At 41.0% G+C, this 27,984-nt stretch overlaps 1 protein-coding gene across 1 annotated transcript in view; it reads right to left on the minus strand.

Moving 5' to 3' along the window:
* Positions 1–27,984, minus strand: part of LOC113406452 (uromodulin-like 1) — a 64,477-nt gene that overhangs the window by 26,880 nt on the left and 9,613 nt on the right. The window contains exons 4-13 of the mRNA XM_026651484.1: positions 21,529–21,690; positions 21,008–21,123; positions 19,310–19,502; positions 17,815–17,955; positions 15,351–15,605; positions 12,959–13,071; positions 9,160–9,379; positions 5,040–5,177; positions 3,707–4,477; positions 421–678 (exon numbers count right to left, since the gene is read on the minus strand). Of these exons, the coding sequence (XP_026507269.1) occupies positions 421–678; positions 3,707–4,477; positions 5,040–5,177; positions 9,160–9,379; positions 12,959–13,071; positions 15,351–15,605; positions 17,815–17,955; positions 19,310–19,502; positions 21,008–21,123; positions 21,529–21,690 (2,367 nt within the window). The remainder of the gene's footprint in view (positions 1–420; positions 679–3,706; positions 4,478–5,039; positions 5,178–9,159; positions 9,380–12,958; positions 13,072–15,350; positions 15,606–17,814; positions 17,956–19,309; positions 19,503–21,007; positions 21,124–21,528; positions 21,691–27,984) is intronic.

Consider the following 27,984-nt stretch of genomic DNA (forward strand, 5'->3'; position numbering starts at 1 on the left):
GGTGTAGGTATTCCTCCTAGTTTCTACCTGCTGAATCGGGTCAAACTAATGTAAATAATTTCCCAGTGTTACTTTCCCACAGAAGCAACTGCTGTAATTGCTACAGAGACGTCACAAGCCTATGAATGGGAAGAGAGGAGATCCACAAGACATGATTTGTATCAATTGTACCATTCCAGTGCCAGCCTCAAGTGCTGACTTTATACCACTGTTAAATTTGCAGTCGTTGTCAGCCCATTGTTTTCTACCTGTCCACACATCCAACAGCTGCCACTAAATCATCCTTAGTATGTCCATCAAACCCTGTCCTGGCCATGTGCTCTCATATAAATAGAAGTCCATTTCCCCCATTGATTTCAGTGGCATTAAAAGCCGACCCTTTAAGAAGCAACCATAAGAGTTGTTTCTAAATGAAATTACCAGTCTTTACTTTCTGGCGTGCTGGTTTACTTTCCATCCCACAAACTTCTGTCGTGATTTCAATGGTGTACAAGATCCCAGGTTTTAGCCCTGGCACTGTCAGACTCGTGCTCTGGATTTTAGCCTCTGATATTAGCTGGTTTTCCTGAAGCAGCAGAAATCGGAAAGCAGGATTCAGTGCAGAATCTGTGGACCAGGCTACATGAAAGCTGATGCTAGTCACATGGGAGAAAATAATCCTTTGAGCTGGGACAGGTACTGGGAAGAAAAGAAATTATCATCAATCAAACCTCTGGGGTAAGGGGGGAAAGTACCACTTCTCTCTTAGAACTAACTATTGAAGCGGGCTCTACTCTACTCTACAATGATTCTGATGCATTAGGAATGCCTTTAAAATTAAATGATAGATTATTGGAATTTAAGCATTTTTACTCAGTGTGTCTGCTGCAGTTCATCTTGCAGCCTTGGAATGGATCCTAGAAAGGCTAGCCATGTTCAAGTATCTGACTTCAATGACCATTACTTAGGTAATTTTCAATATTAAAATATCTGGATGTAAATTTTAACAAATAAAACAAGTCTAATATTGCCTAAAGCCTGTACCGATAGCAAGCTGAGCAAGATTAGATAAGGAGAGTATTTGGATGGGTAAACTCCAGGGCAGAGATGTTGCACCAGGGAGATGCTATGGGACCCTTGACACACAGAGCAGGGGGGTGGGTTCCTCAAAAATCCTATACTTCCTGCCTCGAGCCAGCAGATGCTGTTATGATGTTTCCTCTTCTCAGTCACAGTAGCTAGCAGCAGTCCCTTGGCTGTCCCCTTTCTTGGCTTTCAGTATCTTCAGAGGAGGCAGCAAGGGCAGGAGAAGCAGCCATCCAGCCAACATCCTGTGTGCTGTGCTAGGCAGCTTCACAAAGCACTAGAAGGGACTGGGGAGCGGGGGCTGGTGGTGGTAAGTGGCAGAGAGCGATGAGGGTGGGATCCCAGGAACAAGTGGGAGAGAGTTTCCAAGAGATAAAATGAGGCCCAAGGAGGTAGGGATCCTGAATAGAGTAAATAGAAGTGGGGGAGATGGGAAGGCAGGAGATCCAAGGAGCGGGAGACAGGAAGGTGTCAGGAAGAGAATGGGGCAGAAAGGCCTGGAGGCTGGAGTCGGGGAAGGGACAGATTTAGAAGGAGTAAAAGAAAGGATAACATGGGGGGAAATAGACACTGTAAAAGGAAAAAGAGACAGGCAGAGATCAAGAGGGAAGAAAAATGTTGAGAAAGACAGTGGGACAAACCCCAAGGTAGCAGTAAGTTAAGGGGAGAAGTGGATAGTGGACATGAGGGGCGCCATGGGGAAGCTAAGGATGGATGGTAGAAATGAGGGGGTAAGTGAGTGGTTAGTGCTGGAGTGTGCATAACGAGGAGAGGTGCAGAAGCAGAGGAAGGGCTGGGGAAAGTGAATGGGGCAAATAATGGATAGCGAGTGATGATGGATAAGAGGTGATTCAGACAGAGTAGGGGAGAGACTAGGGAAGCTGAAGTAGCAGCACGGTAGGTGGAATGCAGAAGCAAGCAGCAGCCATACTGGCGAGTAAGGGTGGCTCTACTTTCTTTTCTGATATAAATAGGATGACCAGACAGCAAATGGGTAATAGGAGCCTATATAAGAAAAAGACCCAAAAATGAGGACTGTCCCTATAAAATCGGGACATCTGGTCACCCTAGATATAAACATTTTCCCTGAGCAAAGTAAAAGCAGCACACATGCTCCTTTATGCCACCACAGCATTTTTATTATCAGTTTGCTTGTTGGCCTGGACCCAGAAGCATAGGGAGCGAGGTGTTTCCCAATATCTCCAGTGAGGAGGAACACAGCCAGCCCTGAGACCCGTGCAGAGCCAGAGGGAAGTGGCAGGCCTCAGCACAGAACCTCCAAGTTGCAAAATCTTGTTTAATTTACTAGAAGGTGCTGAAAGCCTGTACAGTGTCTCCTTTATTTATAAAGTAACCCCGTGCTTTGCACTCCTTTCCCGACTGCTACTTCAAACACTAGCTCCTGTGAGGTTGAGACACTTTTATTCTCTGTTTATATCCAAGGGGTGAATTGTGAGCATTTTATGTTCCTAGTTTACTATGTTAATTAAAAAGGGAAGGCGAAAAACAGCCTGTGGCCTCACAGGAGACATTGCTCAATCCAGTGACCTGGCCCTGATGAAGAGACTGACACTTGCAATGTCTTCATTGCCTGCCCCACTATCACTCATAGCAGCATTTCCTTTAAAAAGGCTGCAGAGGCTGCAGTAAAGCAGAAGCCTACACTGACTCTCCATTTCCTTTTCAGAAAGGACATTAGAAGCTAAAAGCAGGAGACACTGGTGAAAGCAGTGGCTGAGCCAACCAGAAATAATCAGGTCAGGCGCAACTCAATAATACATTAAGTAAATAAATGTAATATTTGCAGATGGTGACATTCAGATCCAGACACAACCATAATTAGAATTTAAGGCCTGAATTTTTATCCAAACCCCAACTCTGGTTCAGATCCAAATGCTGAATCAAAAAGGTGGAAAATTCATAAGAACCATTGTAATACATCTCCCTAGATCCAGGCAGATCATGCCTCCTCATTGCCCTAATCACTCCTCATTAGAAGTCTTCACGAAGTTGCTCTCAGATCTCCACACACTTCCCCTCTTTGCTGGGGTTTTCAGGAGTCCGGCTGACCCTTTCCTGACTGGCAACTTTTAGGGAAGTGCAAGATCAGACCATCTCTCCCACACACACACACACACCAAGTTATACAGGCCCCTCAACCTATGGGTATCCTACATTCTCCTGTGCCAGGGAAACACTCCCTCAGCTGGTAAAGGGACTTCAATAGTCTTTGTAGGCTGCAGCCTACAAGTGTCATAGCAAGAGAGAGGATCCCTCCCCAGATCATTGTGGACCAAGAGGTTTATCATAATGTTAAATGGAGCAACGTTTAAGGTGTTACATGAGTCACCTCACTGTTTTTGAGGACAGACTTCTAAAGTGTTACAAATTGATGAAACTACTATCAAAACATTGGAAGGTTCAGTTATTTTGGCAATGCTCTGACATGCTTATTTAGAAAAATGCACCTAAGAATAATGCCAAGCCTACAAGAAAATATATATTTCAAAAAGACAAACTAAATTTTGGTCAGTCCCATCCCATACCCCAATACATACACAACTATGCATTTTTCAGAACCCTGACTTCTTCTTGTGAACAATTACTGAGCATGCAGGACAGTGCTGTGATGCATACTTACTACAATCTGTGTTCGGGAAAGTAGTAGCACTGAAAGCTGGTGGTGAGAAGTCAGGGGAAACAGGTGGCACTGAGAATGATTCTTTAGGAGGTGTCTCAGACCAAGAGTTGCTAACTCTTCCCATCTCTTCATGTACATCAAGGGTGGAATTTAGAGTATAAATTGTAGGGTTTTCTGTAGTAGGCAGGGATGTACTGGAGCCATCCTGAGAACTTGCTTCAGGAACCTGCAGAGGTATGTGGGTCTCTCCTATAGTTTTATTTCTCACAATGGCAGAAGTTGTATTTGAAACCATAGATAACATGGGCAATGGTGAAGTGTGCTGCTCTTGACTGGTTGCATCCCTGGACGCACTGGTAACAGTAGTCAGTTGCTGTGGTGCACCAGTTAAAGTCTCTTCCATAGAGTTTTCAAGTGATGCACTTACAACTTTCCATTGTTCTGTCACCACGACTAGTGTTTCGATGGTTGTTGAACCCTCCATACCAGTTGTGCTATTTCTTTCAAATCCAATTGACGATGTCATGCCTTGTCTCTGAGTGACTGGAGGACTGCTGATGGAAGAATGACTGCTTGACGCTTGCGTACCACTTGATGGCAGCACAGTAGGCATATTTAATGTGGTACTCCTCTTGGGGCTGAGAGTAGTCATTGTTCTTATTTCAGTGATTGCTGGTGAAGCATGCAGTCCAGTACTTGTTTCAGGTGGTATTTCTGTCCTGCCTGATTCATTTAGGGGCATCATTTCAGTAACTGGGTTCACAATTTCACCTGTAACAACATTGTTATGACACTGAAATGGACGTTCAAACCGAAGGAATAAAACATTAGAACATTCCCTATTTTATTTTAAAATCTATCAGATCATTTTAGTATTATGTAAGCAAGATGTGTGTATTTCGTTAACACATTTACCCAATAAGCTACTCAGAACAGGGTCTGGTAGTGTGGTTTACTGCTCTGCCTTGCTACACAAAGGAAGCAGATTCAATTCCTGGTTTCCCTCTCTTCTGGTCAGCAGGACATGGATCACCAGTGAGGAGAGCACTTAGCTCCTGGGTTGCACAGGAACTCATTACTCAAAAGCCACCCTTCTGGCTGATTAAGGAGTGTTATTGAGAGGATCCAAAGGGAGATCTACCCGGTTCTCCCTTCCTGGAAGGATGGTGGTGACAATGCAGGCCCTTGAGCATAGGAGATGGTACACTGTATGCTCCTGGGGTACCGTGCACACATTCTGCACTATATAAACGGTAGATGACAATAAAAATAAAGTGGAGGTGGCGAAATGATGTGTTCCAGCTCTTCCTGAAAAAAGAAACTAAATGCTCACCTTCACAGTTTCTTCCAGGCCGAGATGGATTGGTATCCATGGTTGTCTTGCATCTGCACATGTATGAGCCCATTAAATTGATACACTCTGCATACATACAGCAGTCATTCTCTGAACGAGATGCACATTCGTCCCAGTCTGTAATGCCAAAACCAAAGTGTCAGTAAAACAATCTCTTTTCTGGCTGAATTGAGATATAACTAGAAATAATCACAAAATACTCTTGAACTTATTTAAATAGTTCTCAGTCCTCACAGTTTATCTGAGATCCAAGTTTTGAGTGACTCGGAACATTGCCTGATCTTGATATCCTTGCAGATCAAAATAAAAAAAAATGGGTGTTCTAGCCAGGAAAAGATTTTTGCAAAGGGGATTCTTTAGATTTTTTTCATAGATTTAAAATAAGACACTGTAAGCTTAAACCAGAGAAAGTTGGTTGGGCATTAGAAAATACAATGTGTATTTACACCAGAGAAACAAGTTACTTCAGATCATACACTCCACTGAATTCAGTTTACCACATCTCATGAGATTTCATGTACCAATGAAGTTACAACCCAAGGATGCATCTGGATCAGCAAGTCCACTGGAAATGTACTTTGGTTTAAACAGACTTTTGATCCAATTTTTTCTTATTTGGAAGAAGTGATGCCGACAGGGAACACTCTTGAACGAGGCAGTTCTAAGGGTGAAAACTCACATTCTTTAAAAAAAAGTGCCTTTGTAAAAGCAGTAGCATAAAATCTAGTGTCATAGCTGATACCCTTTTAGGCAGTCTCAGGAGAGAGACCATGGATTGGGTATATAAGAAAATGCTTTAAGGGAGCCCTGCTATGGTAAAGTGGAAAAAGCTTCCACCACCACTGCCAGTGCTATGTATGTGGCTAAATATAAGATTTAATTCTCCAGTGTGCTCTCTCTGACATCTTTCATGAACACTTGGACCCCAATCCATCAAACCCGTAAACATGTGATTAACTTTACATATGTAAGTAGTCCCATTAAGTTCAATGTGATTACTCATACATGGCTAAATCTTTACAGGATCAGAGCACTAGTTCACTTGGAAAAAAAGACTATACTGAAAAAGTAGTCCCAGCTACAAACCACTCTGATCAAAGGACTGGAAAATTGAGTTGCTCAACATAACATCTTAGGCTATGTCTACACTGGCAACTGAACGACAAAACTTTTGTCTTTCAGAGGTGTTCAAAAAACACACCCCGCCCCCACCCCGAAAGATAAAAGTTTTGCGGACGACAAGCACCAGTGTGAACAGCTCTTTGTCAGCAGGAGCACTCTCCTGCAGACAACACTAACGCTGCTCATTGGGGGTGGAAGCTTTTTGTCAGCAGGAGAGCCGACAAACAGCAGCTACACTGCGCGCCTTTTAGTGACACGGCTCTAGCGACACAGCCATGTTGCTAAAAGCCGTGTAGTGTAGACATAGCCTTAGGCTCCTGTTCTGAAAATGTACAGATATTCATTACTGTGATATTTTTTTCTATAACAAAGGAAACTTCTATTCTAGAAATAGAAGAGGAAAAGTGTGTGTGCACGCATGCATTTGTCTTTGTGCCTGAGCACATGCTTCATTTGGTACTGCCCACCCAGGTGACATTTTGTTTCTCTCTCTTTCAGACTCATGAGCTAATTGCCATATTTTATTTATCCAAAGTCCACATCCATTTTTAAGTTGAAACCAACCCCATTGATAGGGTGCTGAAGTACCACGATTTACTACACCATAAGGAATGCAAGAACTTCACTAATGTTTTACCAAAGCATGGGCCCACTGTGACTTTTGATAGAGTTTTATGCTGTTAGAAGGATGTTTCCTCTCTAATTATAAAATAATTTACACATTCCATTACTCATGAAGATTTTCAGTGAGGTTTTCCTGTCATTTTGCTGAGTGTGCCCCCTGTATGCCAGTTCCCTTACGCCTCAAGACTGAGAGCCTTATTCCATGAGGTAACAGTTACCGCAGCTAAATTCTTTGTCCTGTGCTGATTGGCTGTTTGCGCCAACCGTCTCCCACTCCACCCCCAGTCTTTTCAGATCAGCATCATTCCACCTGCTCTCCATACTTCCCTCCTCCCTTTCCTCCCATGCTATTACCCCTCACTTCAGTGTCCCTTTTCCCTTCCTCGGAGCTTGTCTACACTTGAAATAGCAATTCAGTGTAGACACTCACTGCAACAACAGGAGGGGTTCTCCGATCAGCGCAGTTATTCCACCTCCCTGAGAGGCAATAGCTAGGTTGATGGGAGAATTCTTCTGCTGACCTAGTGCTATCTACACCGGGGGTTAGGTCAGTTTAACTATATTGTTCAGGGGTCTGGATTTTTTAACACCCTGAGAGATGTAGCTGGGTTGACTTAATTTTTGAGTGTAGACTTGGCCTTAGTCTTTTCATCCAGCTAATCCTCATCCCACTCAAACAATTATAAAAATAATTCTTTCCAGGCCATCACTTTGTTCACTTGCTGGTACGTTATAGTTGCATATGTAAGGGTACATACATATTGTATTCTTTTTCTATCTTATCTATTTAGATTTTCAGCTCTTTGGGGCAGGGCCTGTCTACTTCTCTGACTGTACAATGCCTAGGACAATGAGCACCCATTCTTGGTTAGTCTATTAGGCACTACCACAGTAGACATAATAGATAATGATAATATATCATCCCAAAGAAAGATGCTTATGGCCCCAGTACTTTCAGCTATATTAGCCCTCCTGATTTTTTCAACTGTGCTGTTTTAGGGATGCCAAGTTCCCTTTGTGTCAAATCAAGCCCTTATCCTTAGCTAATGTAAAACAATGTAGATTCATTCATAGAAATGGAGCTATACTGATTACACCAGCTGAAGATATGGCCATGCTATTCAGGAATCGTTAGGAGATGCAGTTTTGATACAGCTGGAAAACCTGATATACAAATATTTCCCTGTGTTTTCAGCTTTATTTTGTGCATTTAATTTTCAGACATTTTTGATAAACGAATGTTTGTCCAGAGTTAAGAAACATAAGCCTTTTTCTAGCTATACAGGAGAGTGGAGTAGTTCTCTGTGCCATTCCGGGGAACTGCTGCTGGGTAAGAATGTTACTTGAACTCTCCTGGATTTTTGAATTAAAACATTTTAGAACTTTTGCCCTCCCTGATCCCTTCACACTCAAAATTCCCATATAATGTATGTGCAGCAAAGGGCAAACACTCCAATGACGTATTTTGGCACATATCATTATCACTTTGCAAGATTGTATCAGATGAACATTTGATCAATATATGCTTCAGCTACAGTTTGTCTCTTCATTAATTCCATCCACCCAGATCTGCAAGTTGGAAGGGTGTTTTTCTTGACCATGCTAAATAAGCTTTTATAGGACATGTTATTCAGAGAGCCAACCACCGATTTTGCTGCCTTTGGCAGCTGTCTGAACTCTGGTTGGCTCTGTCAGTTTTGAAACCTGATGCCACAACCATTTGATTAGAGAAAATAGTGGGTACTGTAGATCAAAAGAGGATTACTGCAACATAAATTCCATGCACAGTTCCTTAGCTCATTTCACTGGGATGACATCAGGTAATTTCTCTGGCTGGACTTTTATCACAGAAATGTTGGATTACATTTTTTAAAATCTGGATCAAACACAACAGCAGCAGCCTTGAATATACAGTATTCCAGAGGGGATGTGTCTTTCACATACCCATAGTAATCCACACACTACCCTCAGCTATCCACGAGATGGCAACCTCCTAGTATCCCACAAAAAGCAGAGGAGGAAGGGAGAGAGGGAGGGGGGAAACTGGCTAATCCAGGCTCCGCTCATTCCCACATCAGGACCCACACACCATAAACAGAGGGAAGGATGCCCATAGAGGCGTAAGATACCCACCATCCCTTCTCCCCTAGCCACTTGGGCCGAGGGGCAAAGAGTTGCAAGAGGCCCATTCTAGTTCTAAGCCTGTGAAGGGAGATCTGATTTCACTATTTTCCTTACAACACTATTGCTGTTAGCGTAACACTGTACCTTCTTTCTATGTAAAGTATTTTTGATAAAGAATGTAAATGCTATTGCAGGTTATGAAAATACTACTTTTTTTAAAAAGCTCTACCTTCTACTGAGGCGCTCTGCTGATCAACCAAAAACACTGAGCTTCTATACAGAGAAGAAAGCATAGGAGCAAATGTGGACACATCTATTGGAAACTCAGGGTCCTGTACAATGATTCTAAGCCTCACAATGATACTTCCAGCTTTCAGGGACTCAATTTGCACCTTCAGCTTCCCAGTTTTGTATAATATAGAAATATTTGGTGGAAATGAGTTTTCAATCTGAAAAAAGTGAGAGAAATGTTGATAATACAATAAGAACACAATTAAAGCAGCACATTACAAATTTTAAGATGTATGCTCTCTCTATCTTAATATTCTATATATATCACTTATAGAAAAACATCATCCAGTCTGTGATATAAATCAGCAAAAAATGAGCAATTCAGCTGAGTCTAATACACCCACAACACAGTGGAAGGCCATAACATGAATTAAGAACAGAGAATCAATACATTTTGAATATTTGTAGTGTCCAAGAAGAGATTTCAAAGCTATGATATCTACCTCTCTCTGTGTAAGTGCCCTTGCTGTCAAGCACTAATGGGTTTCTGAAGACTAATTCTCATTTACTTTAGGGCCCCTTTTTGCACCACTCTAACACCGTAAAGGAGTTAATGTCATTTATAACTTAAGGCCTATTTGCTCTGCCAGAGCAGTGCAAAGGGCCACAGGGTAAATGAGAATTAAGCCCTAAAAGATTTGATATGTGGTAATAAGAGTGGAGATGGGTCAATTAGCATTTCAGATTCTGGGCCAACTCCTAAGCCCCAATGAGGTAAAAAATAGCTTCAGTCCTGATTTAGGTGGCCAGCTAGGGATTCTCCTGGCATAGGGGAATGCCAGGGTGCCTTTGGGCCAGCTAGGGTGACCAGATCTCCCAATTTTATAGGGACAGTCCCAATTTTGGGGTCTTTTTCTTATATAGGTTCCTATTATCCCCCCACTCCCTGTCCCGATTTTTCACATTTGCTGTCTGGTCACGCTAGGGACAGCATAGCCAGAATCCATAACCAACCTTCTTTGTTCCCCCAAGAGTAAGGACCAGGTCACAGGCATGCTGGGGAGAAGGAGTGGTTGGAGCATTCTGTGCTAAACTACTGGACTGATCCCAGTTAGAGCAGCTCTGAGATGGTCTCATATACATCTGAGGTCAAATCAGCCCCCAGCAGGTGCTGGGATCAGGGAGTGCAGAGGTGGCATAAATCCATCTTCCTATCCTTTTCCTGAGTTCTGTACTGAGCCCTCTGGACCCAAGGATAGGAGCTGTTCACTGCTATGAAACTGAACTAGAGTAAAAAAAAATGTAAAGCTCCTAAGTGATTTAGAAGCCTAAGTCTCATTTCCAGAAGTCACTCAGGTGCTTAGGAGCCTAAGACTCATTGATTCATTGACCTTCAGTGAGATTAAGGCACCTAAGTGACTTTTGAAATGGGACTTGGGCACTTCTGAAAAATGTCTTGTCTAATGAACAATGATGCTACAGATCAAACTGAGCCCTGGCTCAAATGAGCAGAATAGAAAAGGGGAACTAAAATGATTAGGGGTTTGGAACAGTCCCATATGAGGAGAGATTAAAGAGGCTAGGACTTTTCAGCTTGGAAAAGAGGAGACTAAGGCGGGATATGATAGAGGTATATAAAATCATGAGTGCTGTGGAGAAAGTGAATAAGGAAAAGTTATTTACTTGTTCCCATAATATAAGAACTAGGGGACACCAAATGAAATTAATGGGCAGCAGGTTTAAAACAAATAAAAGGAAGTTCTTCTTCACACAGCGTACAGTCAACCTGTGGAACTCCTTGCCTGAGGAGGTTGTAAAGGCTAGGACTATAACAGGGTTTAAAAGAGAACGAGATAAATTCATGGAGGTTAAGTCCATTAATGGCTATTAGCCAGGATGGGTAAGGAATGGTGTCCCTAGCCTCTTTTTGTCATAGGGTGGAGAAGGATGGCAGGAGAGAGATCACTTGATCATTACCTGTTAGGTTCACTACCTCTGGGGCACCTGGCATTGGCCACTGTCGGTAGACAGGATACTGGGCTGGATGGACCTTTGGTCTGACCCAGTATGGCCGTTCTCATGTTCTTATGTTCACTGACTTCATTAGCCTTGAACTCACTTGCACAAGGCCTGTATGTGTCCCAGTGACTTTGTGTTCTAAATTTTGATGCCAATATGGTACAATTCTAGAGCTCTCGTCTGCTGGTTTGTCCCTAGTTCACCTGTTCAAATCCATGTGACCTGACTGAAACCCTCACAGGCTGCAGTTTATCTGAAACACACAATCCCAACCCAATTGCAGTGGAATCCAATTACAAAGAAATCTGAGACTAGGACAAGACAAAATTGACTTTTTAAAAAATGGATAGCTTATATAAATCAATTTTATTTGGATGAACTGACTGAAAGCCAACACAATAAATATATTATGCTTTCCCAGCAATGAGTTAAGTTGATGCATATCCTGAGCCAACGGAGTTATCCGAGGGATGAATATAGTGCACTAATGTCAGTGTTAGAGTGTGCTACATTTAGCAGTTTTGCCTTGCAGGTGCTTGAGCAGAATTTTTTCCAGGTTTCAGCCTTTGATTTCAGCATGATCCTGAACATTTTCACTTTGAGTTTACAATATGAGGTTAGTGTGCAGGTGCTGGGAGGGAGGCCAGGAAGATCTCAGAGACCAGTGCCAGTCCATGGACCAGTTGTTGAGAAACACTGGACTAGATGATCTGGGGTCTCTTCTAGCCTTAAACTCTATGACTGTATAAGAAAGCATAAAGCAGGTAAGGTTTGCTCAAACTGAGCTATGGTTCACTCAAAATGTTCACGAATCTGAACAACCTATTTGACTGGTCTGAGTTCTGATTTTCCTGTGGCTTAGGATGGTGTTGAAAATATTTTGCCATTTGAGTCAGATAGACAGAGCCACAAAAATGCCCTCTACCACAAGGGTGGAGTATTCATGGCAGAAACCTACATCTTGCACTTATGCAAGCAATTACCCATTTTGCATGAGCAAATGTCCATTTAGGTAAGCAAATGTACCTGTTGTGTCTTCCTTTGAAAATGTGGTCCTGTATGTCCAATCTTTTTGTTGTCAGTCTTTTTTGAACTTTATATGTACAAATGGGCCCAAGTCCCCTTTAGTTTTGGGAAATTCTGGGCTTGTATTTAGATCTGAACTTCACAATGAAGTCCCATCTCTATAAGATGGAACTAAAACAGAATACCCTATCTGAAACTCCCCACTCTTTGTGGAAGTTCATATCTAGAACCAAACTCGAGCCTATTTATTTCATAGTTCATGACTGATGAATTGACAACAGTTTAGATTCATGGCATGCAGTATGTGAATATCTAATGAGGTATTAGAAGCAATCCTGACCCAACCTGCTTAAAGGAGAAAGAGCTCTGAAAATAGGTGAAAAATTGCTGAAAACATAACACAAAGAAGCCCATGCCACATGAGCATTTCAAAGATCCATTAAAAATCTTCAGATCAACTTGCAGCAAATTCCTTATCAATATAAAAATCTGAAGTAGAGAAGACCCCTCTGCATCACTGTTTTTCCTTCACTCGTCTGTAAGGCCAAACTGCCATTGACTTCAGTGGTAACCAGGTCAGGGCCCTGATTTGCTTTTTTATTTTGCCAACAGCTTTTCTTTCAATTGGAAGTGAAGGTCCAAAGAAATGGCCTGAGGATTTTCACCAGACTTTGTAAATGTGTACAAGCTTCTCTGAGACATTAAGTAAATCCCAAGTTAAAAACAATTACACACATATATTTTAGTGTTACCTCTGCAAGCAACAGTCTTGAAAACTCTTGATATTCTGAGCTACTGGTGTTGTGGAAATGTTCAGTGAAGTTATAGTTTAGGATCTTTATTGTAACACCAAATATCTGGGCATCTATAAGACACAATATTAAAATACAGATAAAGGAGAAGAGGAAATGATTTGATCAAAACTGATGTACCTGAATCAAAACCTCAGATCTGGGTTCAGGTGCAAACTGAAACACTGGGGACCAGAAGTGGAACCTCAATGGTGTAAATTAGCATAGCTTCATTGAAGTCAATGGAGCTCCTCTGATTTACAACAGCTGAGGATCTGGCCTGAATCTGAACACTTTGAAGTTTGGGAAAGTTTAGATTTTAATCCTTAACCCCTAGGAGTTTTCAGATCTGTTTTGTAATCACCCATTACATATGAAGTTCGATCTAGAATTTGTATCCAAGTATTTGTTTTAGACCCATCTATCCCCAAAATCAGTGAAAATCTGTGTAGAAAGTAATAGAATGGGCATGGGGGTTTAGAAAAGAAAATATAATTGGAGAAATACTTAGTGTTGAAGGTGAGATTCTCTGTCCAATAACCTAGTACTACTATGAAGTAAATGGACCACTATATTACTTAAGTGTTAATGCTAAACCAAGAAACTAGAGCCAGTTTTCTGTTACTGATCTTCTAAAGATTGAGACAAGCATTTAGAAATTCTCCAATGTGTTTTTAAATCCAGGTCTGGGTTCCTATCAGGTCATCACAACTTGTCATTGGAAATTATGCTGCGTGGTATTAACAGCATTCCTAAAATGAAGATAAAACAAAGTACATATAGTTTCCACTGCCTAACTAACAAACAATAATGGCTTTTATGTATAGTGTATTATCTGAAATCAGCAGCTTGCGAGCCTGTAGCAACTGCTTTACCCTGTAACATAGATAAGATAGATACTTTCAGTCTCCAGCTGAGACCTCTCTCTTTTTTTGGTGGTTTTACCTTCATATCTGACTGATGTACCTATATTTCCTCAGTCACTATAACCTCTATTTTCTCCTCCAAAAGAGATAAGGGAGATAGCTCCTTACAGAGTCAAACCATTGGCATTCCTTATCTGATTAAAGGGAAGAATCCTACAAAAAAGTGACTAGCAACATCGTTACAATGGCTGTAACTAAATATTTTACTTAGAACAGGTTGGAACATTTCTGATTAAATTTTCTCTTTTGTTGAAACCCAAATATTTTTCAGAGACGTTTGACAAAGCTTTTTGCTGGGAAGGTTTCTGAGGTCCAGGGCTCTCTGATCACGTATAAACAGAATGAAAAGAATCAAAAACCTGACCTTTTCAACACACTTTGTGAAAACATTCCAAAGGTTTTGTCCTCATTCCAATATGAAACAAAAACAAATTCTGAAACTTTTGAAGTCATCATGAAACAGAATTGTTGACCTCTGGCCAGCTCTGATTTTTATTGGTGGATTTAAGAGGTCATGTGGGGTCTCAGGAAATAATTTTAGACCAAAGGAACAGCAAAACTTCAGTAGGCCTATAGTGCACCTAATATCCTATGTAAAAAATTGGCTAATGTTGGATACTTCAGAGCCAGGTATAACACCCACATGATGATGCAGCTAATTAGGCAGTGCTCTACCATGGGGGAAATTTCTCCTTCACCCCAGCTAGGGACCAGCTTATGCCTTGGACTGTGAGGCTCATTAACTCATATAACTGTAAATACTGGCCTCATTCAAACAAAGAAATTGTATCTTGTTAAAATTTAGGAGGGTGTTTCGTGCACATGAAAGCAAGGGGGTAGCAGCATTGGCTGAGTGGATGGAACTAGCTGTAATATAGCAGAGCCTCTGCAAGCTTCTTTATACGGCTCTTGCCAATGTACGTCAATCTTGATCTGTTGCAAACTAGCTCACCAAAATCTGGCCTTCACTCAAGCAGGTGTGTCAGTTATAATATTCTCAGAGAAGCCTCTGATTTATACCTAAGTAAATCACTTCACTTCCTTGTTCCTCTCTCAACTCAGCTCTAAATCAGACAAAAGCAGGATCTCCCCCACAATTTATCTTGACTGGGAAAAAAGGGCAGTGCAGCAGTGGCGGCTGACTGCACTGCCAAACTGGCAACACCACATTCTAGGTTAGATTTATGTCTCTAATTGCCTGAGTCAGGAAGCAAGTGCTTCCCTTTACCAGCTGCGTAACAAAAGAGCCATATAGCTCCACACAACCCCTGCTGGCTGGTTATCTGAATTACACTAGCATTGGGGTAAGGGGAAGAGAGCATGTGTGAGTGGAAGAAAGCTAAAGGTGGGGTCCTGAAGGTATCATGGGGAATCATCACAGGATAGAGATGTGGTGAGAAATGCAACATTTCTAAGGTGATATTTACCAGTTTTGACATTTTGATAGGAGATAATGTTCTTTCCACAAGCTTCATAGCTGATCTTCACTGTGTATTTTATACCTGCTTCCAGCCCGGACACATCCATTTTCATTTCTGTAGTCTCCATACTTCTGAGCAACTCTTTGCCCTTGTACACTTGTACTTGGAACGTGTGGTTCAGAGTAGAATTTACACTCCAAGATACTTCAAAACTGCTGCTGGTAACACTGATGATTCGGTGGTTTCCAATTGAAGAGAGGTCTATGATAGCACAGGAGAGCATCATCAAAAGTGAAAGGAACTTTTTTTCTAAGAGATGATGTACTCCAAATCCATTATATACATATACTGTTTTGATCAATAGAGTGAAATTGCTCGTTGCAAAATAAACGACCAGATTCTGCCATTTTTAGATTGAATAATATCATACTCCACAAGTAGCCCCACTGGAGCCATTAGCTATACATTTACAATTTGTTTTCCTTTTTTTGTCTCCAGGATTTGTGACTGATCTATATAAATACAGATACCTGTCCAATAAAAGACTGGCTTGAATGACAGATGTAAATGCAATCTCAATAGTACTACTCATAGAGTAGAATACCACTCAACTTGAATAAGGGTTGCAGAATTAGGAATCAATAACTGAATTCAATACCTTTGGAATAATTATCATATATACTATATGCATACATGTTATTGTAGCCATGTTGGTCTCAGGATATTAGAGAGAAAAAGTGGGTGAGTTAATATCCTTCACTGGACCAACTTCGAGCTAACAAAGGACCTGAAGAAGAGCTCTGTGTAAGCCCAAAAGTTTGTCTCTCTCGCCAACAGAAGTTGGTCCCATAGAAGATATCACCTCACCCACCTCGTCTCTCTCTATATGCAGGTACTCTATTTATTTTATAGTTTGCTCTCCCAATACACTTCCTCAGCCAAATGCTACCCATCAGGGCAGTGTAAATCAGAGCAGAGCTTGGATCCTAGTTTTCATGCAGACACTCAACACAGAATGGAAGACTGTGGCATCAGTCAGTCACAATTTCAGTTCTTTTTATACTGATTGAACTTCCTAAGGAAAAGGGAATCAAAGTTTTTTTCAAACCAAACAATGTGGGTGCCTGTTTCAATGGAAAGGACTTGTTCCCAATCATTCAAGCCAGTGGCCCATCAGACAGATATTTTTACAAATCCTAGAGGCCAAAGACATAACGCCTATTGCTCTAAAATGACTGATTTAATTTCTGTCACTTTATGTTAAATTTCAAGTGGAGGACAAATATGAGGGTCAAAGTCATAATAACTGATAGTCTCAATGAACTAGACAAAAGGTCACTTCTTAAAACTTTCCCCTCTGTAAAGAAAAAGAGGGGGAGATTGTTAATGGGATTGTAATACTGCTCAAGTGAAGGAATTAAACTGGGTAACAGAAAGGCTAATCTATTGGGGGTCATTCTTAGTACTATCCCTCAGCTGGCACTGTAGACATTGTAACTCAAACAACCTTCAGGATAGAGGAGATTGAATTGGTGATGAACTTAAAATCAAGAAATATTAATTAACATCCAAGGTTACTTATAGCATTCTGAAACCAGTAGATTTATTAGCTGTTGATTTACTTATAGCGATAGAACTATTGCTTGTACTAACTGGATCGTGTGGTGAACTTGGAGTAGAGTGTATCATATTAAGGAAGAAAGGGCATTGTTAAGCAATTAGACATTCCTAGCAAAACAAATCCAAATTAAACATCATCCACATTTTCAACAGCTCATAAGACTAAATCAGTGCAATGTAAGTAATATAAGTGGAAACACAAATCAGAAAATTTGCTAAGGCCCTGATCCTATAGACACTAAGCAACGTGTTTATCTTTAAGCACATGAGTAGTCCCATTGAAGTCAGTGGGATCTAAGCATGTTTAAATTCTTTTCTGAATTGTGCCATAAGGAATAATTTCACCCATCACTGATTTGCAGCTATGTCTGACGTGGTACATAGCAACAGTTTAACAGCTTAAGCTTAACATTACACAACAGTTGAGGACCGTAACAAATACTGTATGCAGCTGAAACTGCAAATGGACTTTAAGTATGCAGAATGTACTTACACATATTTGCATTTCCCGAGGACCCCGCAGATATGTATTGATAATGCATGACTGGATCAAAGAAGTTATCGCAGGTTGAAGCTGAGGCTTTGGCAGATGGATTTTGGGGCTTTTTGGCAATTGGCTAGGTATGGGAAATGGTTTGGTATTGTGGGATAAAGTACATGGATGGTTTTGCTAAAATGATCAGCAGGGAAACAGTTAACAGGCCGATCCTATGCCATCTTCCACTCCCAACTCCATCATAAAGGGCAGAGAGCACACTGTGCTCCAGAACTCCTTTGCTGGCACACAGCCATTTAAAGTAGATTAGATAACATTCCTCAGACTTCTGAAAATCAGGCCCATGCTTCCTACCTTTAAATTCTTTCTGTGGCTGCCTAGAATCCCTGTCCACATGTTCATGTTCACAGGTGCAGTTATAATAACCTTCTAAATTTATGCAAAGCTCTGATCTGGAACAAGCATTGAGTTCAGCGTGGGAACATTCATTTACATCTAAGGAGAGGAACACAGTTTTTAGGACAGAACTTACAAGTATCTTGAAAGCAGCACAGGACTTTACCTGCAGTCTATAGCACAGGTAAGGCCAGACTATGTACACAATTACAGCAACGTAAATCCATTGGAGTTACTCTGGATTTGCACCAACACAACTGAGATCAAAATCTGGCCAGCAAGCAATTTCAAAGCACTTACTGTAGAAAGAAAGATTTGCTATTCTCAAAGCTAATGCCACAATGAAGCAATTGCATATGTAAATTATGGAAAGTAGTTTGACTTTGGAAGCAGTTCATGGAATGGGACCAACCCAGTGTCAGTTTTATGCATTTTTCAAGGAAATGCAAAAAAGTCATACAAGAATGCTAGTTTCCTCAGTCCTGCTCCTCTATTCTGTCTCCCCACCAAGAGAGTTCATCCCACAACCACCCTCTTCATGAAGTCTCTGTCACTCTCACCCCTTCCAGCTCATTGCCTTGAAAGAAAAATATGTATTTTATTGTTATCTCTCCCAGCCCCTGCATTTTGGCCACAGAGAGGAGTGTGAGAATGCCTCTTGGGACTGCAGTGTTACCACCTCCCTTGAACCACCTTTGATCCAATTATAACTCTCCCATAATTTATTTTTAAGATACGATTTCCAAAATTATTTTGACTCTCTTACTATCCAAGGTATGAGCCAAAACCCACTGAAGTCAATGGGAGTCTTTCTATTGACTTCAGAGGGAGCTGGATTGAGTCTTTAAAGCATTATTTTTCAAACTGTTTTTATGCCAAGTAGTGTTTCGTACTGCATTTTTGGAGTTTCAAATCTTCAAATACTTAAATAGCAATGTTTTGGTAGATAGATCAGATTTAGGTGACTCTAAGAAAGTGGCCTAAATATAGGGGCTCATATACCACAGGGATGTGTGCACTCCAAATATCTAGACAAATCATATTCTTATTTGATCATCCAAGTTATCTCCAGTAACACTTGCAACAAGCTTCCAAAATACAAAGCATTCTTGGTTTCAAAGTGCCCCATGAAAGTTTTCATTAAGACTATTATCTATTTAAAATGCCTTCTACTGTGCCACAAATTCAGGCATGCTTTTCTTTTAAGTCTAAAGATATGCTACATTATGAAAGTATATTTCTTCTTGAGTGACCAAGGGAATCCCCCACCAAAATGCAGATTTCCAAATAACTACTAATTAGAAATTTCATTTGCCACAGAGTGGGTATCTTAGACACCCAAATTTACAAAGTTTCACTTTATATTTCCCATGGTCAATGGAGAACCATAGGGCTAAAATTCTGAGTGACTGAAAAAGTTTCCCCGAGAGACAGAACCATAAAAAATAAAAACCTTGAACATCTATGTTGATAACTTCATACACACGCTTCACAATGCCTTTCAACAAAGAAGAAACTTTCATTAGTGGAGCTGGCTGATGTAATCCAATCAGAACCTGAGATGCTAATGTCCCAGCATATGTTTCTGCCTGAGTAGTCTGGATATGGTACACTGAGGAATTTAAGGGCCATAATGCACCAGTCATCTGTAAAAGAGGTGAATAAACTTTTATATCTGATTTGTTTAGCAATACAACTATACACCAATGAGGTATAACCTATCCAGTGATTATTATACTGAAAAAAATTAATACTAAACTGAACAGAACAGAACAAACATTAATTCAGAATTCAAAAACAGGAAAAACAAACAGTATTTTAGTTTGAATTTGTGTAGCGTGAACATTTCTATTTCTCGTATTGCATAGAAAAGGATGCAGTGTGATAACTGCTAGACTAATGAAGGAGTTGAACTCTTTGTCAGACCTAAAAGCTTTGCCGGGAACACATAAGAAAAGGAAGGTCTGGTTGTTAAGACAGGTCCTTTTTGAGTGTAGTACTTAATAACAGAGCCTCAATAAGAAAATACTTATTACAGGCAGGGCTGGTAGCACTGCCTATTATTAAAAGGACCCAACACTTCCCTTATAAGCAACTGAAAACAGAGTCTTATGATGCCAAAATTCAACATTTGGGCTGAAATTTTCCACACTGGGTATCTGCCTCAGGGTGATTTTTTTAAATGTTTCTGCCAGAATGGTTCAGCTGTTTCCAAGGATGAGGCTAGAGGGAAAAAAATTGTTTTGCAATGTTAAGAAAATGTTAACAACCTTTTCTTTGAGAAGTAGTATTGCCCCTTTGCTTTGGAGCAGTGACTTGAAATTTAGCAATGGGGTGATTTTTGCATCAGGGATGCCTTTTGTTCCCCCTGTGAAAATCCACCCAAATTTGAACAAGTTATAAGCCTCTTAAAAATCTGTTTGTACATGCTCAGTAGAGACTTGTTAGAGCTTAGCAGCTAACACCTCAGAAGATTCCATATGTCCTGGGCATGCTTCAGTCCTTCACAGGTCCTAGTGAGGACAAGACTGCACACACACCATCCTAACAAAGCGACTGAGCTTGTTCAGAAGCTCATTGGATCTTTCCCTCTAACAGCAACTGCTGTTTACTCCTGGAGTTAAACTATCAACATTTGGGGGATTCAGAATCTGACTGATATCTTGATCCCAGTTTCACGACTGGCCCTTGTTTCCAGAATGAGTCAAGCCAAAACCCCAGATCTGAAAACACCCAACTTTGGAGTTCTTTAAATCCAGGTCTAAATTGTGTCTCTGAAGTCCATCTCTGCTTTTAAGTGGGGCTTAGAGGCAGAGAAGATGTCACTGGAGTAGAAGGAAAATTAGATCTTATAACATAAGAACTTTAAATTCCCTTTCAGTGTCTTAAGAAATGTCAAAGGAAACTGTGAAATTGCTGTTACTTGAGATATGCAAGAGTAAAACTGGCATTCACCTATCGAGAATGCATTAGGAAAAATTAAATCTATCCTGCTATGATACGGGGAAGTGGCTGGATAATAAGGTACTGCCTAGCACCAAGAACCCTTCCAGCCCAATGTAGCTTGGCTGTGTTGGTACTGAGTATCAATGTCAATGCAATGAGAGAAATAAGAACATAAGAGCTTGAGGTTCTTTGTATCTATACGTACCATGGCGTGCAAAAGGCGTGAATGATTCAAAAGTCTTGGATCCACTCTGCTTAATTCATTAAAATCTATTTTCACAAGGACTGACACATTATACCAATATTTTTTCAGGTTTCTCTCTGAAATTGAACAAATTAAAATATAAAAGCATTTGGGGTCTGATCCAGAACAAATTGGAGTCAATAGAAAGGCTCCCATTGAATGCAGTGGGCTTTGACTCAGTATCTGTGAATGTACTATGTACAGCTATCATATATCAAGGTATTTCTCATGTAATCCAGACAACAGAACTGGACAGGGAGAAGAATTAGAGCAAGAAAGTTCCACCAAATCTTCAAAGCCAGTTTTCAGGGGCTCACAGATTCAATATTGAAACCAATCATCCTTGAATTGATGGAAATCAGATTAATGTATTATGCTATGAAGATACACAATAACAATTGCTTTGTTTGTCCTCATCTTCAGCAGAAAAAGTAAGGCTTACTTCTTTTTTGGAGGGAGTTTAGAATTTGTCAATAACATACCTTCTGGTATAGGATCCACACAGCCTGTTCCTTTGGATGAATTACAGCATTTTTTAAGTCCTGGACAGTCAGTATCAAGTGTGCATGAATAGTTTAATGAATCCATTTCCTCCTCTGGACAAACACCAGGTCTTGAGGCAAATTCATTGGATCTGTTCAATGCTGTGTAATAAAAACATTTAACAGCAAAACTGCATGTGATATTTGGTTTCTTTAACATTGTGATATTGAATCTAAGGGATACATCTCCTCATAGTCCTGGGTGAGGGTCTCTTCTTGGGGTTGTCCTGAGGGAAGGGGGGAGGGGGAGAATAGCAACTTAAGACAAGAAGTGTTCTGTAAAAAACTGTCAGCATAATCAACATTTTCTGATTTTTGTGACTTTTTCCATGACATTTTTATCAAAATTTTGAGTTAATAGAAAAGACAGGTTGCAGTAAATGAAAAAAAAAATAAAACTTTGCATAAAATATGGAAAATGGAACATTTACAGCAAAACAGAAATAACTTGGAAATTTTCATGAGGTCACTTTCCTGTTTTTTGACCAGCTCTAGTCCAAACAGAATGAAATGTAAGGGTCAATAAACAGCAGAAAGGTGAGACATTCTGGGTTTTATCCCCACCAGCTCCTTCAGTTTTTATAATCTAAAATATTACACAGGGATGGAAATGGGTGTTTTCATGGGGATAAATTCTGCTCTCAGTTACACCACTGCCATGCAACTGAAAGCTATAGGGTTATCTACTAAGAAAGGAGAGCAGAATTCAGCCCATAATTTGTAACCATTTAATTTCTGGGAGTTACATGAGGTTGCTATTCTAAAACAGATTTAGTCAAGAAGAGGGTGGCTAAGGAAGAATATTACCACTTCCTAAGTAAAATGCACATGATTTTCCTGGCTTCATGCCAATAATTGGTTCCACTCTGAGGAAGACTGAAAATATTTTCTATGATTTAATATCAGGCTTCTCTGAGCCTTCCCTTCATACACTCCTGTCAGACATAGGCCCAACTGCTGCTCATCTCCACTAGTCTTTCCATGTTGGGTCCTATGGTTTCTCTTTTCTTCTCCATTCACTGTGCCCAGTGCTTTTTGGTCTCATTAAGTCCCATTCTGCTGCGTGGACAATTTACTTCAGCCAAGAGGAAAATGAAAATGATTCCTGTGATTGTAGCCAAAGATGTTCAAGTGATGAAAAATACATTCACCATAATTGAACTTCTAAGGAATTAAATGGACACTGCCAATTTTTAATGGGGTTTCAATTTCTCGTATCCCAGTGTGCCGATTAAAAGTAAAATTTTGATTTTTCTGTCAAGTGGGCTATAATATTGAATGAGATCTTGTGTCTCCACTAAATATACTCCTTTAACAGGCTAGTGATCTTTATTAATCAAGATTTAAAGTGAACATATGTAACCTACTGGTGGATGGGTGTTACAGGTCCCCCTCTTTGTTAATCCACAGAGAATAGGAGCCTAATCACAGCTAAGGAGACGTGGCTTTTTAGCTCAAGCTGCAGCAGCTCAGACTTTTAGGTCTGGAGGACCCCAGTTCCACCCCCAGTGTGTTGGTGATAGTGTCCATCATACATGTGCAAAATTACATATACATCATTTGCAGCACAGTTTCTGCAACTGGCCGAGCAATCATAGTAATTGCTTAAAGATATTACCAGCTATGGCCATGTCTACACTAGTGAACTCACAGCAGCACAGCTGTACCGATGCAGATGCGCCCCTATAAGATCGCTCATGTAGCCACTCTGTGCCGACAGAAGAGAGCTCTCTCCCATCGACATAACAAAACCACCTCCACAAGCAGCAGTAGCTCTCCCGCCGACATATCGCCGTGCACACTACCACTTCTGCGGGCGAAACTTATGTTTTTTTCACACCCCCAGCAGCATAAGTTTTGCCAATATAGGGGATAGTGTAGACATGGCCTTAGACTTCAAACTGGTCATTTGTACATTCAGTTACCTACACAGTCCAAGTAACTGGCATGCAAGTTATTTGCACATGCAGTTTTGAAGATTTGAGCCCAGAATTCCTTAGACTTTTTTAATGGTATTTTGTTCTCAATATGTACAAAATAAATATTTGGGTGTTTTAGTAGAGCTGTATGCAACCTGGCAAAGAGCTACGTGGATTTAGTTCTATAGTTTGCTCCAAAATGGCTGGCAGGGAACCAACCCTTAACATTTCAATTGAAAATTAGTTTTCAACAAAGGTGAACCTCCAAGGTGAACCCCAGCAGCCCTACTCCCCCAATAAATATTGGGTTGCTTTAGCTCATGTGTCTTCAGAGAGTGCCCTGGGAGTTTTGCAAGGGAGGGGCAGATATTTTGGAGAGAGGCTGGCTCAGAGGAGAGAGGTTCGCCAGCTTGAGAGAAAGGATTGGTTAAAACACTGTACTGGGACTCATGAGCTACAGAACTAACTCCCAGCTCTGCCACAGACTTCCTGTGTTATCATGGACAAAGCACTTCAGTTCCCCATCTGTGAAAGAGGAGCCTTTCTTTCACCTTTTTCTGCCTGGCCTATTTGAATTGTAAGCTCTTTGAAGCAGGGACTCTCTCTCACAGTGCGTTTGTACAGAGAGTAACACAATAGGTCCCCCAATCAAAGCTGGGGACTGGCCTCTGGTCGGCCACCTCCCAAGCACCTCCTCTTGGGCAGATGTGGCTTCCCAGCATTGTGTCTCTTTCCCCTCTTCCATGCCCTTTGTGAACTTTATCCAGTCCTTTTTGTGACTAACACCATGCCCCCTCCCCACCCCCGGGAGTTTGCTTAATAACAGAAACAGTCCAAAAACAGTCTTCAACACTCTCCAAAATAAATCCCTGCACCACAACCCAAAAGTTCATACTCCTGTCTGGCTCTTCTACCACATGCAGAGCTCTTCCCGTGTTTCAGTCTGCGTCCTTGCCAAAACGTCACTCCCAGCCTTTCCTAGCAGGAGCTCAACCTTCTAGCTCTGGCTTCCTTCTCCTGCCAATGTCTCCCCTGTTCAGAGGGAAAAGACAGCATATTACACTGCTCTCCTTCTGAGAGCTCCTCCCAAGTGGCTGAGAGATAGGGGACACACAGCCCTGCCCCACCCTACACTACAGAATTCCTGATCCCACACCCTTAAAGAAACAGTGTCCTGGGTTTTCTTCATCCAACTATTAACTCCCCAGGACTGCTTCCTCTCTTCTGGCTTTGGCCATTTCCTGCACCTTTGCTCACTCCAGTGTTCCAGGAACATGGTCTTCAGGCTCCCTCTGAGCCTAACAGGCCAATACACCCCATTACAGGGACCTATTGTGCTATATGCTACAGTAATACAAATAATAATAATAATAAGCTTCCCAATTCTGCAAACTACTACAAGCCAATGTTTATTGAACTTTTCTGAGCTTGGACCTAGAATTATGAACCCATCAAATCCTGAAACCAAGGCTCATTTTAAACAAGTCTGAGGTTCAATATAGCTATTTCACACAGTTCTTTTTTTAGCATGTGAAACTGCAGCATAAACCATTAATGAGTCATGTGCAAGCAATGGGAATGCCATTGAGTTCTGGCTGAAAGCCATATCATCCATTAATCTAGAATCTAACGGTCATAATTTTTACATCAGTAGAGAAACAAAGATGGACTCACATCACATTTCTGTCTAATCATATAAGACACACTTTAAAATCAATTTATTCTCTCTACTGTAACTATCATGGGAACAGTCACCCAGAATTAAGCCATCTGCAAAACAACATCATACTATCCGGGAGCAAACCAATGGTCTCCTGTCAATAGAATTATGTATAGTCTTTTCTTCTTCTATAACTTTACACAAATAATAAAGTAGAAATGCTGTTTCCATTGCCTAGCAACCAAAAGCTTAGTTACAAGCTTATTGCATATAATAACCACAATTTCTAGTTAGGCAGGAGAATCCTCTGGGATAGAGATGCTAAAGGACATAATTAGCTTAGCATTAATCTCTCTCTGTCTCTCTACCTGATCAGGACTTATAATATACAGTTTTCTCCAAAACTTCCCTTACCCTATCATCCTGAGATGGCTTGAGGTTGTGGTATAGCATAAGATCAAAGTACTGCAACTGTCACAGGGACCCAAATGTGGACTAACAAAGACAGATTGTTATAGGCAGGGCTGCTGGCATCATCTATTATTAAAGTTGCCAACACTTTCCATTATAAGACGCTGTGTTTTCAGTTATTTATGACTTTGCCATACTTTAACTATTTGGGATGAAATTTTCATACCAGGTGTCTGCCTTGGGCTGATTTTTTTTCTTTTTCTTTTTCTTTTTTTTTTTTTTTTTGCAGGGGGTGGGGTGAGGGGGATTTTAGCCAAAATAGATCAGTAACTCCTGAGAATGAGGTTAGGGAAAAATACATTGTTTTTCCCATGTTAAAAAATTCTGGCAACATTTTCTTTGAGAAGGACTAGCACCTCCATGCTTTGGAGCAGGGACTTGACATTTGGCAGGGGGCCTTTGTGTCAGGAATGTGCCTTTTGAAATCCCTGGAAAAAGCTCAAATTTGGCCAAGTTGTAAGCCTCTGAAGAAAAATGCACTTTGCACATGTTCACTAGAGACCTGTAGAGGTCACAGCTAGTGTCTCTGAAGGTTCCATCTGCACAAGAGCATGCTCCAGCACAAGGCTGTGCAGGACTTTCCCTGCAATTGCTACTCTAGGCTGCTATGGGCCATGCCAGGTCAACCTTCCTGCTCTATCCAGTGCTTTCAGTGACACCCCACCCCAATCCTCCAAGAAGCATAGAGGAGAAAGTTGCCTGATACAAATCCAGAAAACAAGAGCCAGACCAGGGTGGAAGGAGAAGATTAGATAAGGAGCCGTGGGGGAAACTAGGACTGGAGTTTTGAGGAGGGCGGGAAGGGAATTGGGGCCTGAGGACAGGGAATGGTTCTGGCTGAGCAAGGAGATGGGAACTGGGAGCCAGGGAGGTGGAAGTCTGCTGCAATCTTAAAAATCAGAAAGGTTGCCTGTGCAATCTTAATGCGGCCCCTTTATCTATTATGATACAGTCTTTAATTACATGATCATATAATAGTTTTCCACGGGACTCCTGCCTCAGTCAGTACACAGAGTGGATAGTGCTCACTCACTTAATGAGCAGCTGTTCAGTATTTTCTTCTACCGTCATTGTTCAATGTGTGGCTTATTTACTGCACACTATTTACACTGCTCTGAAGACAGAAGTATTGATTTCCTCAGGGGCTTTTCTATGGCGCTCATTACTATAGCATGAGTGCATCACAAATATTAATTAATTTACTTTTGCAACACCCTTGTGAGGTGGGTGGGATATTAATATCCCCATTTTACAAATGGGAAACTTAAGTCAAAGAGAGATTAAGGTCAAAAGTATCCACTACTTTTGGGTGCCCAATTTGAGAGGCCTAGGACCTGATTTTTCAGAGTATGTAGCATTACACAGCACTTCTTATGTTCAAAGCGCAGCTCCCATTGACTATAGTTGCAGCTGTGAGTATTCAGCTCTTCTGTAAATCAGATCCCAGGGTCTCAAGTCAAGCACCCAGAAAATAAGGAACACACTATTAGTGACCACCTTTGAAAAGTCTGGCTTACGTGGCTTGCTCAGCATCTCATGGGAACTCTGCAGCACAGGAAGGGATAGAATCCAATTCTTCAGGGCAACATTCAACTGCTTGAACCATGAAACTATCCTTTCTCTTCCCACAGTCCCTTGCCTCGTTCACTACACACCTTCCAACTTCTATAATGACAAATAAAGCAGAAGTCCCATAGACGACAGTTTATTTTACTACACAACTCTGATTCCTCCCCAGAGCTGGTCCATCTTGTGTACTAAATGAGGCAGGAGTCCTGCGGAAAAAATAGTAAGTGATCATGTAATTAAAGACTGTTTTATAACTCATATCCACAAGGGAGCCAAACATAGATTGCACAGGCAAGTTTCATTCTGGCATTTCCTAACTTCTGAGTTCTTGACTTTGCCACCGTATTAATGTTCTTTTAACATCTTTTCTTGGGTGTATAATATTGTCACAAGGGTGCAATTAACATTAGAAGGAGCTACTGAAGAAACTAAACTAGTCATGTACTCTTAACCCCGCCCTCCACCCAAATGTTAAACAGGGAAAGCCTCTAGGCCTGCCTTCCCAGGCAAAGGGTTTTGATTGCTTCTAAAAAGTAAAGATGGGAAAATGGCCAGGAATAGGTTTCACGTCAAGGCTAAGCACATAGAGAAAGCCACTGTGGATAACATCAGGGGGGAAAACAATAGTCCAATGGCATGCAGTGAAGTAATTCCAGCAGTTCCAAATGTCCTCCTTTCATCATTTATTTAAGACTTTGTCTAGACAGTGCATTACCATTCATAGAACTTATGACTAATGCCCTGAAAAGCAAAGTAAGATGCCTGAATATTCTAATG

Source organism: Terrapene carolina, unplaced genomic scaffold, assembly GCF_002925995.2.
Source record: "Terrapene carolina triunguis isolate 2854851 unplaced genomic scaffold, T_m_triunguis-2.0 Scaffold31, whole genome shotgun sequence".
Classification (NCBI taxonomy): domain Eukaryota; kingdom Metazoa; phylum Chordata; order Testudines; family Emydidae; genus Terrapene; species Terrapene triunguis.